Below are 13,488 nucleotides of genomic sequence, written 5' to 3'. Positions count from 1 at the left end.
CTTTTTGCAATTTTTTCCACCCCGAGTCACACTCGGGAATACCGCTAGGGGGGTTAACATGAGGACACAGCGCCACCTACCTGTGTCAACGATAAATTAAAAAAAAGATCATTTAAGAGCGAATGATCCATCATAACCAACCAAGGGCAGACTGTGCAAAATGTGCAGCTGCACAAGGGCCCCTGGTTCTTCCCAGACAACAGGGCTCACCCAACCCCCTCAGTAGGCATAGGCCTTGTGAAGGGATCTTTTGCACAGGCACGCTGACAGAAAGGCCAGGCAATGCAGCCGAGCAGAGGAACACTTATTTCCGGGCTTTGTTGCTACTCTATGACATTTAATCACATCCACTAGTAGGACATTTGGATGGATAGAATGAATGGACAGATTTGTCAATTCCTCCTACCTGTTCAGAATTCCTATTTGTGGTTGTGCTTGGGTCAATCAATGGATGGGAGCAGGCAGTGCTCAGTGGTGGGCGGAGTGTGGGTGGATGGGGCAGTGCTTGAAGGTGGGGCAGGGCATGGGTGGAGATGGGTAGAGGGGCAGTGCAGATCATAGGGGCGGGGCATGGGCAGCAGTTCTGCACCGGGTCGCATTGCTGGCTACGCCCAACACTGTAACCAACTCCAAAGTATAAAAAAAACTTTAACATGTAAAAGGGAAGAGGAATGAAATACAATCTGAGCCCATGTAATTTTAATTTTCCTCCTTTAAATCAATGTTTGAAAACAATATAACCCGTGGATATATTCATTGTTATTATTAAACAGGATTTATATAGTGTCAACATATTAGCGCTGTACATTAAATAGGGGTTGCAAATGACAGACTAATACAGACTGTGATTGTTTATCAGTAAAGGTTTAAACCTCCCAAAGTATCTGTGTCACAGCACAGCAGAACACATATTTTCATATTATCCTACATTGTGGTGAACTGTGTTACTAAAAAAATGTGTTTGAAAAGCAGCTGTCAGATGAATGGGCTGCCTGAACATAATGTGTTACTGCACATCCGTTGATGTACCCCAATGTAAATGCTATGATGTCCTTACTTGTAAGCAGTTATATCTAATGAGACTGTGGAAGAACAAACAACAGAAATTGGATGGCTTTTCCATGTCTATTGAAATCCTTATATACAGGTAGTCCCTGGGTCAAGGACATCCAACATACGGACGACTCCTAGATACGAACGGGGCTTCCCTGCTCCCTTGTGTGCAGGACGAAGGCTTGGAGGGGGAGGAGGGCGGTTTGCATGACTTGCAGAAGAAATCTTTCGCTAAACACAGCTGAGACTGAGCTCTTATGCAAGTTTTAATAACTCTTTAATGACCAAGACAAACTCTGCAGTTGTTTCTTTTTGCATTTTAAAGAACAGCTTGCTCCAGAAGTTATTGAATATCTAGGCTCTATAAAGTTTTTATTTTTTTTTTTTTTTTGCTTTGTTTGTGATTAACTCACAGTGAGGATTTTATACAGTAACTGACACCTCACTGCCTAATAATATGTTGAGACAAACATCTGTTCTAATTGCATTTATTAAAATAATGTACCTGTTCCGACTTACATACAAATTCAACTTAGGAACAAACCTACAGTCCCTATCTCGTATGTAACCGGGGGACTACTTGTATTGAAAGGGGTCCTAAGCTATTACCCGGTATTGGGCATAATTCTTCCTGATCCATCTCTGCGGTAAACCTTATACTAGAAAGCACAGCATGTGACAACAATAGGAAATAGTCCATGTGTACATAGTTTTCATGGGTCAATGGGTATTCCACTGTTAATGGATTTAAGATCATGGAAAAACATACTTTAAGAAACAAACCCTTTTTATAACACACAACCAATAAAACAACCAGTAACTTACAAGAGAACCTAGAAAATGGGGAACATCCTGTATGGGCTCTGGATTTCATTAAACAATAAATTAGAGCAAATGAGTGCATTCCTTCTCCTGTACACCACTAATACCTGTAACTGTGTAACAACCAGGCTTGATCTTTAAACTTTACATGCAGCCATAAAGTGTATCTCTGCACAGAACACTTTACCACAATCATGTTACAATACAGTCCCAATGGAGATCAGGTCAGGTAAGGTGCAAGGAGTCAGCAGATTCCTCATTGTTCACTACTAAAAGAGAAAAGAGAAACCAGAGCCACAAACTGCTACCTATGCACAATGTAGGCAACATGAAATTGTTGACTGTAAACAAAAAAGCTTGAAAGTCAGATTCCAAACAGACCTATAAATCCCAACTCTAGGGAGAGCTGTTCACATCTCACAAATGGCTTTGACAGATGTCTTCATGTCATAATGTGCACTGTCACATTGTGGGTGGATAATATTAGGTTATTTATTTCACTAGAAATTATCTCAACCAAAGAGGGTGCAAGTGTAATGGGAACTAAAGTGAAGGGAGATTTCACTTGACATTCATAATATTATTACTACTATTATTAATAAGAAACAGTATTTACAGTTAGGTCTATACATATTTTGACAGACAATTTTTTTCTAATTTTGGTTCTGTATATTACCACAATTAATTTTAAGTGAAACAACTCAGGTGAACTGCAGACTTTCAGCTTTAATTCAGTGGGTTGAACAAAAAGATTGCATAAACATGTGAGGAACTAAAGCATTTTTAACTATTATTATTATTAATTGTGGTAATTTACAGAACCAAAACCAGAAAAAAGTTATCTCTGTCCAATTATTTATGGACCGAATTGTACATAGCACCAACATATTACGCAGCACTGTACATTAAATAGGGGTTGCAAATGACAGACAGATACAAACAGTGACACACGAGCAGGAGAGGACCCTGCCCCAAAGAGCTTACAATCTAAGGGTCATTAAGCATATACAGCTATAAATGCCATGCCAGCCTGTCCTGAATGGACCACAACAGATACCCCATCATGACAGTCATGTCAGGGCAGTGCTTGTCATGAGCTGGTTACACCATACATAAGGACTGTCCCTTCATTGGTTATGTTAGTTAAGATTCATTGATCTCTTATAGATCTCTAAGTCACCAGCTATTATCTTCATGTTTCCAGAACCTGTAATTCTGCTGTGGGTAGGGCAGGACTAATTGTATCCCTAAAATAGGAAATGTGTTTATTTGTATAGTAGTTTAGACCAGGGCAATAAAAAATCCCTAATTATTCAGAAAGTCTAATTCACCTCCATGTAAAGGAAATCTGTCAGAAAGTACTAAAGGCAATGGGCCAGCAAGGCAGCCAGAGAAATTGGTAATAGCCTTTATAACAGCTGATAACAGTGATAAAGCTTCACTCCAATCAGATATAAGACACAAACAGATGCATTTCTCTATTTATGGATCTGTATTAGTTGTGGAATAGTAATGTGTTAATAATAGATCATTATTCGGCTGTTTCTCCCTTCACTGTCCAGTCAAATAATAGAAAAGAGACAATTCCTGCAAGAATTACTGAATTGAATTGAATTGAATCAGGGCAGATAAAAATTTGTTTGCTTAAGTCTCAGAGCCTAATGGATAGATTGGATTCATTTCCTGAATTTTGAAGTTTAAATCACACCTTGAAATAAACTTTAGAGTTAATTTATTACATAATGGTCCACCCCCATGTAACAGAGCATCTGCATGGCAGTTATATATTTTTATGATACCCAGCCTCTACCTGCAGCATTTAGGTGAAGTTATGACCCTTGCAGCCAGGTCCTACAAAATCAAATCTCTCTGGAAGGTACTCGCCCTGTCCAGTCACTCGTTCCCCCCGTGATGTGTTCAGTTTACCAAAGTGGATACAAACTAGAATGTTCATATCACAGCTTTATACCAAACAGCACATAAACAAAAATCATTCATTTTTTTATATTGTGAGTGAATGACAGCTAAGATCAGGTCTCCTTTATATTCAGGAAATGAGCTGCTCTCCCATGTTAGAGGAGTGGTGTAAAGATTGTACCTGGAGCTGGGCTTTATTCTTTAACAGACCCAACATGGAAAGTAAACCTGCCTGTGTGACAACCAGGGCCCCTCCATGGATACTAAAGGGTGTAGTCACAAGTGACAGGAAGGAACCACCAAGTGAAATAAAGGGAAAAGGCTGAAAGATGAAAACTAATGCAGCCATTGCATCTAATGCCTGCTAAGCTACAATATAGTGGTGCACGCATTGCAGTATTGTATCATTGTATAATAAATCCATGCACAGTGCAGGCTGATTGGGTGGGGGAGTCACCTCTGCCAGGCCATGGTTACCTTCCCTCATATATCATTTCCCCTTCACAGGACATGGAACCTATGCTGCCAGGACAGACATTGCCATAGAGCAGCCCCCTCCTCTACCACCAGAGATGCTGGAACTAAACTATGACAGGCGTATCACACAGCCAGTGACAGCGCCCCCTCCCTGCTCCTATGTCCCCCTCCCTGCCGTGTCTATAGGCGCCGTACTCCCGCACAGGTATGCAGAGGGAATGGCTGGTTATGAGGCGAATGGGTGGGGGGATCAGTACCTGCTTAAGCTCTGGCAGCCCCGGGCCTCCTCTCTTCTCACAGTCACGTGCCACCGATAGGGGTGGGCTCGGGAGACACATGACGCGTCGCCCTTACTCTAGAACTACCCACGTGACATTGTCAGTTAGGCCATATCCGCCATGTTTAGTTTGGGTAATACAATGTTAGGTGTATGATATAGGAACACCCAATAATCAGTCTATTAAATACTTTATTGAACTGTTTATTTATTCGTTATTCACAGCTTAATAGTAGCGTTTACATTTAAATTACGACGTGTATGCAACATAATGTCACTCTACAGCCCAGCAACTGAGCTGTCACTTCCGGCTGAAACGCGGAGCATTGTGGGAGGGGCTGGTAATGGCTCAGGTTGGTGGCAGATCAGTGGCCATGGGGCAGGACTGCGATCTTTTACTGCACCCCGAGCTGCTGTCTGGGGACTTCCTGTTGCTGTCTCTAGGACAGGTGAGACTCACATTTTCCGTGCTGGTAATTGTGTCCTGTGCATAAAAACTCTTATAGTCCTTATTTACACTCCATCTGTCCCTCTTTCCTTCACAGGTATCTCTCTTCTCAGTGTGATATTGCAATATTTATCTACTCAGTGCTGCAGCCAATATGTATTTCATGTGTTCCTATCAGAAATCAGCATAAAGTATTTGTGCAAAGAACACTTTTATTATCTATTAGTTGTTTATGATCTGTGTTACCGGGGTTGTGTCTGTATGTATTGTGTGTACAAAGCTTTCCTTACCTCAGAAAGAGAGGAGGTGTCATATTGTTATGTACTCAAATGTGCCACATTGCCTTACCAGAATCCCTTCCAGGTATGATTTTATAATCACACTATTATTTATATCCAGATCACCGAATAGATGGTTACTTGGTTTTTAATCATCTCCAGGGTGCCAGGATCAGGCTTTGCACCTTGAATCTCACTTAATTTGCAATGGCTTCTCCTAACTCTAAGAACTCTTAAACTTAAATGGGTGCCTCTGATGTAAAGGAGCTTGTACTAAATAGTAGGGATTTTATCGCAAATAAGCAATGGAGCCCGTTGATCTGTGGTTAGAAGAGTTGACACAGGAGAGGTGCCCATGTCCATATTCTGCATTAGGGCCGATAGATCTGCAGCTACACCACTGATCCCTGACATGTCACACTCACATTTGCACAACCTCCTCTATCACCAGCTCCCCTCCACAGGTTCTCTTTTACCGCTACCTGGTTGGTGCACCTAGGGTATTTCCAACCCACCTTGTCCAATGCTGCTTTTTCTTCCAAATACATCTAAGTTCCCTATCCTTTGTTCATAATCAATGTATCTCCTTGTTGGATGAAACTCACCCAGCCATCCCACAACTAAAGCTAGGTACACACGTGCAAGAATTGTGCCATTCTGCTCTCCATAGAGCAGAATGGTGCTGTATTTACAGAGCTCGTTCATGCATAGTGCAGTCGTTTGTCGTTGGAAAGGATCGTGAAAGATCCTTTCCAATGACAAATGACTGCAGGATGCATGAACAAGCGCTGTATATACAGCACTATTTTGCTCCATTGGGAGAGAAGGGGGTAGAATGACAAAGCAGCACCCAGCTGGGCTCTCTCTCCTTTACTTTTATTACGATCGTTCCTCGTCCGTGGATCCGCCACGACGATGGTTCTGACGACGAGCGCTGTATACATGTCAGATTCTCATCCGATATCAGCCCTGAGGCAATTACTGGATGAGAATAATCCAGACTTGTGTATAATCTAGACTAAAATAGACTTGTGTACATAACCTAAGGGGCAAGATAAATTTATATACTTAAGAAAGTATTCCAGGAATAGTTGCTAACATACAAGCAGAAAGTATTTACATGTAGTGCACCACATATAGGCATTGCTTTAAAGAAGCTTTAATCCATTGTTTGAGAAGGTAATTTAGCTGCTTCAATTCTCTTTACAGAAAAATATTGTAGTGGAACAGACTGTGAATGACAAGGAGAAACTAACTGAAATCTTTGTTCAGCATGCCATGCCCCTTCCTCAAAGAGTTTTACCGAAGAGTCGGTGGGGTAAAATGATGGAAAGTAAGAGAGCAGAGAACAAGACAGAGCCCCAGAAAAGGTATGGTATCTCTACTATACTAGAGACATATACTCTGCGGCTAAATATGTGACAAGTTAGAGCTGTTTCCATACATTCTGGGCTTTTTCTGCAGCATTTGTATGTATTCCTAAAGTTAAATCAGCATTGAATGATCACAACAGGATCAATGTGTTTTATTGAATGTTTTGTAGGGAGTACCTGCACTAGTGACACGACCCAAAACAAATTCACCCTAGGCTAAATTCCACAATGGTTTAGAACTAAGCATGTAAGGCTATTTTTAGGTTGCCTGGACACAGATGGCTTTTGGGTGGACAGCACAGTTGTCCATGGCAGATAGGCTGGTGTCCTAGCGAACAACCTGCTGTAGCAGCGTGGAAACTGCAAGTCTAAATAGAAGCATATATTGCATCAACCTCAGCTGTCAGAGGATCAGCAGGTTTAGATCCAGTAACTGGATGTTAAATATCTCTTTACGGCACCTGTTTTCACTTCAAGTTGAAATCACTTGTGTATTTTGGAATTGGGTGGGTTTGGGGGGGCAAATGACGTAGATGGTGTGCATATACAATTTTATTCTATGCCTTCCGTTGTCTAATTTTTGTATTCTAAAAATGTCTTTTTAGTTGCAGTGTTGAAAGTGGAAGAAAACGACCTCTCATAGTGTTTGATGGAAGCTCTACTAACACTAGCATAAAATTAAAAAGGAAAGAAAATGGGGACACGGCTCAGAATCTTCATCCGGCACATACGGAAAAAGCGAGCAGTACTATCCAAACAGGACAGCCAACCAGCCCAGTGTCCAACCTTTGTTCAGCATCTGCCAAAGTAGTCAACAATAATAACAATGGACACCAGGCCAGTAGCCCAGGGACACCTTTATCAACAGGAAAAGTAAAAACACTAACACCTTCAAGTGCAAGTGCGGTAAAAATAAAAAGGAATGCTCCAAAGGAGGATTCTGATATGACGGTAAGTAACTGAGCCTGATGGCTAAAAGCTTCCGGAGAAAGATTTATTAGTTATAGCATCCAATCTGTACTGGAAAGTTGAAATGGAGATTTGGTTGTTATAGGCAACATCAAAATTTCTGTTATCCAGCAATTTTATACTTTTTTATGGCTACTTATTCTTATCATGGATAAATTTCTATTACAAATATGTTCTCAAATCTTTTATACTGAAAGTTATTATGTTTGACAGATGGCAACTAAAAAGTGTATGCTTAAGTATGAGTCTGTGCTAAATTTCTTGATCATCAGTGAAATTGTCAGTTTACATCCAAGTTTGTCAGAATAAGGCAAATTTTGACAAATATTTGTGTATTTACAAAGCCAGTGAACATTGTTTCTTTAACAGTATTGTCTCAAGAATTGCTACGTCAGCCTGATTGCCATTGACATTTTTGTAAGTGGTTGAGAATACTATAGAGAATAATTCAAAGCCATAGTTTTGTTTCCAGTTTTGGGTATTAAGTAATCATTAGAAACCAAACAATCAAAAATAAAACCAGCAGGAAAGTGATAGCTATGAGGAGAAGGGAAAGGCGAGCTAATTTGAGTGAACTAAATAGTGGGGCTAAATAGAAATGATAGCAATGATTTAAATTGTCTTTAGATAAACTGAAACTTAACCCTCCAGGATGTTAAATCAAATTTACCAGTGGCAAGCTGATTAGCTTGGGGGTTTATATCACAGTATTTAAAAAATTTATACACAAACCACTTTTTCACCACTGAGTTGGTGAACCAAACATAGTTCAAACTTAAATTATTTGCTAAGTTTAGGGTGAGGAGAGAGGGTCAGGATTCCACCGATCAACCGTGAGATTAAAACGGGAATTCAATTTTAATAGGCTTTAAATCAGTGGTCGCCAACTTTTTCGGACCCACAAACCACTAAATTTACCGGCTCCAGACCGTGCAAGCACGGGGAGCCCTGTGTCGCTCAAAGGGGAAGAAACTTCCCCCAGAGTGACGTCATGATGCCAGAACCCGCCCACTCGTCGCAGGTCTGAGCATGTATTACACATAATTTTAAACTTTCAAAGTTTTTACAAATTGAATTTTGCAAACTTTTAAAACAAAATTTATTTTGATCCCAAACTATTTTTTTTTATTTTACTTTAGTTTACACTCCCAATGTTAAAAAAGTTGACCAGTGACCACAATCTTCCAGCATCACTGACGTAGTCTGCTGTAAAAGGGATAAAAAAGAGTGATGTTCTCACTGCGCATGCGTGAGGTCAGCATCTCTTTCCTCTCAGTGAATTTTCTTCTGCACATGTCCGAGATCGGGCATGCCCAGTAGAAGCAACCAGGAGCCTTCCGCGATGCGTGACATAGGTTGATTCAAATAGAAAGGGGAGGTGCTTCACCCTTTTTTTTTTAAGTTGCAGAAAAAAAGGAACAATATTCTTACTCTATATAAAAGTGTTGTCTACTCTTTTATGTAAAGTAAATATTTGAGTTTAGGTCTGCATTTTAACATGTACAGATAGCTCCAAGTGGTCATATTTATCCAAGCACATGAATCTAAACCAGGCAAGATCTTGATTATAGAACGTGCTATTGGTGTGGTCAGTGTACTGTTTGCTATGGTGCCCTAAAGTAATTGTTAATTTTTCTGTCTTCTAGGGTGATATGAAACCTACAGAAGCAAAGAAGAAGATTACACATGTTACATGGCCTTGATTTTTTTACTTGATAAAGTGTGTCTTCTTTCAGAAACTGAGGACTTTCAGAAAACAGCACATTGAGATGTTTGGATACTGTCCCTCTGCTTAGAGCCTCACAGAACTGTTTTTAACACAGTGTAAAATTCAGACTATTTGATCATGGATCAAAGAAAGCTGTTAGTGGACAAAGGGGCATTACTGGACTAGGAACATTCATCATCATACAGATAACAAATGCATTGGCATAAATTTCAGAGCTTTTAGACTAGTTTTAGTGTGCCTGTTTGTTCCTGGTGTTTGAGTGTTCTGCAAAACTGCACAGAGTAAAAATATTTTGAGTCTTAGGAACTCACTACGTTATTTTTATATGCTAAAAAGTTTTGGATTGCTGTGATATGTATACTCCTTCCATTACCTTTTATGAGTTCTTCCAAAATTATAATGAATTAGAGGCAGTAACATTCAAATGGGCCTATTGTTGTTCCTGCAGACATCATTGCAATTTGATTATGTCATCTCAAAATGCAAACCTCTCTTTCTACTCAGCAGTGTTTTTGATGCTAGCTGTGGAGCATCACCATGATGTGATATCAGTTGGGTCTGTCAAATAGAAATGGCTATTGGACTTTTTATCTGTGTGAAAATAATGCACTGAATAAAGATTTTACCTTTAAATACATTACAGGCTGATCTTGCCAATTACAGTCAATGCTTCAAATAAAGTTGACTTTGATGGGTACTCACAGAAGGTGGATTTAGTTGAAAGTAAATGTTGCATAGAAGAAATGTTTTCATGATAGTTTAGGTATTAAAAGTTTGCTAGTAAACTGGCATTTTATGGTTGAGGGTTAGAGGCAGATGTATTTGCACAGAAAGTTACGATTTCCTCCCAGAAAGTGATCTTTTTTTTTCTAGATGTGGTCAAGCCAAGGTGCTAATTGTTATAACTATTTTGACCACAGCAGAGAAATGTTATGATGCAAATAGGTTTTCTTTCCTGATGAAGTCCCAAAATTTTGTGTATTGATTTTTTTTTCCAGTGCATTCAAAAATTAAATTAATTTAATCTGAATTTATTATGTACTATTCCTTTAGCCTTGGACCATCAATGAACCTTCATTTGATCTTACGGTATTTATGGAGCAGTGAGCTGTGACTGGCCCTGGGAAATGTCTGCTATTCCCTACAGATACTGTTCTTGGATGGCTCGTCTGCTGATTTATTTGCCAGTTTAATGCTCCAGAATGGGCCTAAAGTAATTTATGTTGCTAAACTGTTTAAAAAAATGTACATGGTATATGGTTTGCTACATGTATGAATGTCCTTCATTGTGATTTAGTCAAGGAGGTCTTCTAGTATTTAGATAAAAACAAAAATAAAGCCTGCCACTGTTAGAATACTGGTTTGTGTGTTAAGCTATCTAATGCTTTAATATTACAGTTGTGTAGTCATGATCTCTATGGTTTGTCAAAGATACCAGCCTATGATTACTGGCAAAATACAGCTTTGCTTAGAACTTTAGGTATCTATGTCTCTATCAATGTATGAGGAACATAACCTCTGTGCATTCATTTTAATGTCCTATGCTTTACAAAACCTAACCCCCAAGCAATTTAAAGAAAAAATGGACAATTGTGTAAAGTAAATATTATATATATGGATTGGAAATAATTTGCTATTAGTTGACAAATCTTTTCAGTTCTGGACAAAATCCATTTGAGGATTGCTGGGTCAGCCAAGTTCACCCATGATAGTCTCTCTGCTCCAATCTTAAAGACCTTTTAAATCAAGCCCAATGTGTATCAGCTTTCCCTGTTTAGGAAATACAACCTGCCATTTCCTCCCCCCAGTCAAGAGAAGTCTGAGACCAGATGGGTTCAGTGGAACCTTTCTACAAATGTTTTGTGGAGATTTTCTCTAGGTTTGCAGCTGTCTTGTCATCTGGTCCTTTCCCTAGACAGGACCATGAACACATATTTCTTTGATACCTGAACTAAAGACCCCTTGCATTTTTCTAGTTGTTTTGTACCAGGTAGGGAGGCCCAAGACAATACCTTTATCACCCCATGTCTCATTGTCTATGCTAACTCACATCTTTTGACTGTAAATAGTAAATTGTAATAATTTTTTATTGAAAATAGGTATTGCACCCTTCCCGCTTGAACAAATGTACTGTATACATTCCCCTCCATCCGGATATGTGTTAATGGTCTTCTAGCCGACCCAGTGCCTATCTTGAATGGTACCAGACAAGGATGCCCTTTATCACCACATTTATATATCTTAGCAGTGGAATACCTGGCTGATGCTCTTCATTCAAACTTTATCATAAATCATCATAAAATAGGTCTTTATGTGGATAACTTTTTTTTTTTAACCCATGGATTGCCTTTTCCTCTATTGCCCAACTTGAAAAAATTTTAGTAATTTTAAAACCAATTCACCAAGTCAATAGCATTGGATACTTCCTCCCTCCAGCAGAACAGATCTCCAGTCTGGTGAACTTATATGACTTGAACTATCTGCCTCTGCTACAGGATACATTGACCTGTTTATGACAATTGTCCCTTTAATGGTATTCCTGGTTTGGTCAAATTACATGTATTAAAATAGATATACTGCTGTGTTTTCTCACCTTTTAGTAATGTTGTCTTTGTGATATGTAAATCTTGATCCATCACACACAGTCTGGTGTCTTTCATTCTTTGAGTTTTACCACCACGTCTTAATTTATCTTAAAATGAATTTTTGATTAGGAGATGAAATTATGGGTGTTTATAGAGCATTTATTATTAACTTGGATAAAACCTCATTGTTACCCCTCCCCTAGCGACCTTTTCCTGTATTACTCGTCCTCTCTTAAAGATTTGTGACTTGGTTTTCAAATGACTCAATTTGTCTCTTTGTTTTGGCCCTTTTCCTTCATTCCCCTCTGTATTTTAAGCTTGTCATTTTTCATCATCACTGGCATCATCCTGAGCATGTCTGTTATTCAGAGCTTCTTACACGATGGCCCTTGGAAATCTTTCTCAACTCTTACTGCGGATCTCACTGCATGTCCAGGTTGTTAAAATATTTACAGTTGCTTGATCGACTGTTTTGCAAAGCCTTCCATTTTATCTTGAGATCCTGTTTCTTTTTTAGTGATTGTGTACCCAGGAATTTGTACTAATTCTCCTTATCCCCCTGCTTTACTCCATCCTCCTTCACACATATTTACCCTATTGCTTTGCTTGGGAGCATAAACTGGGGTTCATTTCATGACTGTATACAACAAAAGAGAAATGTTTTAAGATATTGTCTCCTTGGTATCGGTGTCAGTACCAAATATATAGATATTTTCCCCAAGAAGAATCGGATCTCTGTTGGAGGTGGGGAAAGAGATGAGCTCTATGTTACATATTTGGTGTACATGTCCCCCAATAAATCAGTTCTGGTTTACAATCTTCTCTATTTATAATCATGTGGTGGGTGCCTGCATCTCTATTTTTCCAAAGTTGGCACTTCTATCTCTGTTTATTTTTTTTCAAATGTGTATACTGTGTATTTTCTTTTTTGGCCACTAGAACCATTAGCTCTTGCCATAAGACATCTAATGTTGCTCCTTTCCTCTTCAGAGTGGTTAGAGGAAATGTTCCATCCGCAGCAAATAGAAGAACCAACGAGTCAACTTCATGACAGAATATGTCTATACAGAGACTTGGAACACATTGCTTTTCTTGGGGTTACCTTTGTTTAAGATTATTTTTTCTTACTGTGATCTCTCATGAGGACACCCTCTAATTTTTTGCTCCTCTTTTCACTCCCCGTTCCCCCCCTTTTTCATCTCTTTGTACTCATTTCCTTTTACTATTCTTGCTCTGGTCTGCTTTCTTTCCTAATTTGCAACTATGTAAGATTCTGCCTTCTTATTTATTAACCTCAATCATCTATGCTAAATTTAGTGGTCTATCAGTCCTTAAAGGCTGTTTTTTCTGTGTTAGGAGATGTATTTTCAGGCTTTTGGGCCCACCGTCTCTACAAGTTTTCAATGTCTTGCTGTATCCTATTTTTTCTCTGCATCCTAAATTTCTATCTTTGAATAAACTTTTACTATTTATCAATCACACGTGGCTGCTGTCAGTTTCCAGTGATGCTAAAGCATGGTGGCATGGAAAAAAAAATCTGGGTCTTCAGTTTAAGAGATC

The 13,488-nt window shown here is 39.2% G+C and overlaps 2 protein-coding genes across 3 annotated transcripts in view; one reads left to right on the top strand and one right to left on the bottom strand.

Moving 5' to 3' along the window:
- TGFBRAP1 (transforming growth factor beta receptor associated protein 1) overlaps positions 1–4,606 on the bottom strand; it is a 24,241-nt gene extending 19,635 nt beyond the window's left edge. Inside the window, exon 1 of one of the 2 annotated variants that reach the window (XM_072413539.1) lies at positions 4,527–4,606. The gene's annotated coding sequence lies outside the window, so the exon portion shown is untranslated. Of the gene's footprint in view, positions 1–2,062; positions 2,355–4,526 lie in introns of those variants that run through there. The other variant, XM_072413547.1, reaches the window with a different exon arrangement.
- Positions 4,607–4,865: 259 nt separating this feature from the next.
- On the top strand, positions 4,866–10,700 carry C1H2orf49 (chromosome 1 C2orf49 homolog). Its single transcript, XM_072413527.1, has 4 exons — positions 4,866–4,995; positions 6,482–6,642; positions 7,251–7,596; positions 9,261–10,700. Exons 1-4 carry the CDS (start codon positions 4,891–4,893, stop codon positions 9,315–9,317), a joined length of 669 nt encoding a protein of 222 aa, XP_072269628.1. The 5' UTR covers positions 4,866–4,890; the 3' UTR covers positions 9,318–10,700.
- Positions 10,701–13,488: the final 2,788 nt, after the last annotated feature.

This window comes from Pyxicephalus adspersus, chromosome 1 (genome assembly GCF_032062135.1).
Source record: "Pyxicephalus adspersus chromosome 1, UCB_Pads_2.0, whole genome shotgun sequence".
NCBI classification, from domain to species: domain Eukaryota; kingdom Metazoa; phylum Chordata; class Amphibia; order Anura; family Pyxicephalidae; genus Pyxicephalus; species Pyxicephalus adspersus.
Note: the sequence above shows the minus strand (reverse complement) of the source record. Positions and strands in the feature narration are given on the sequence as shown.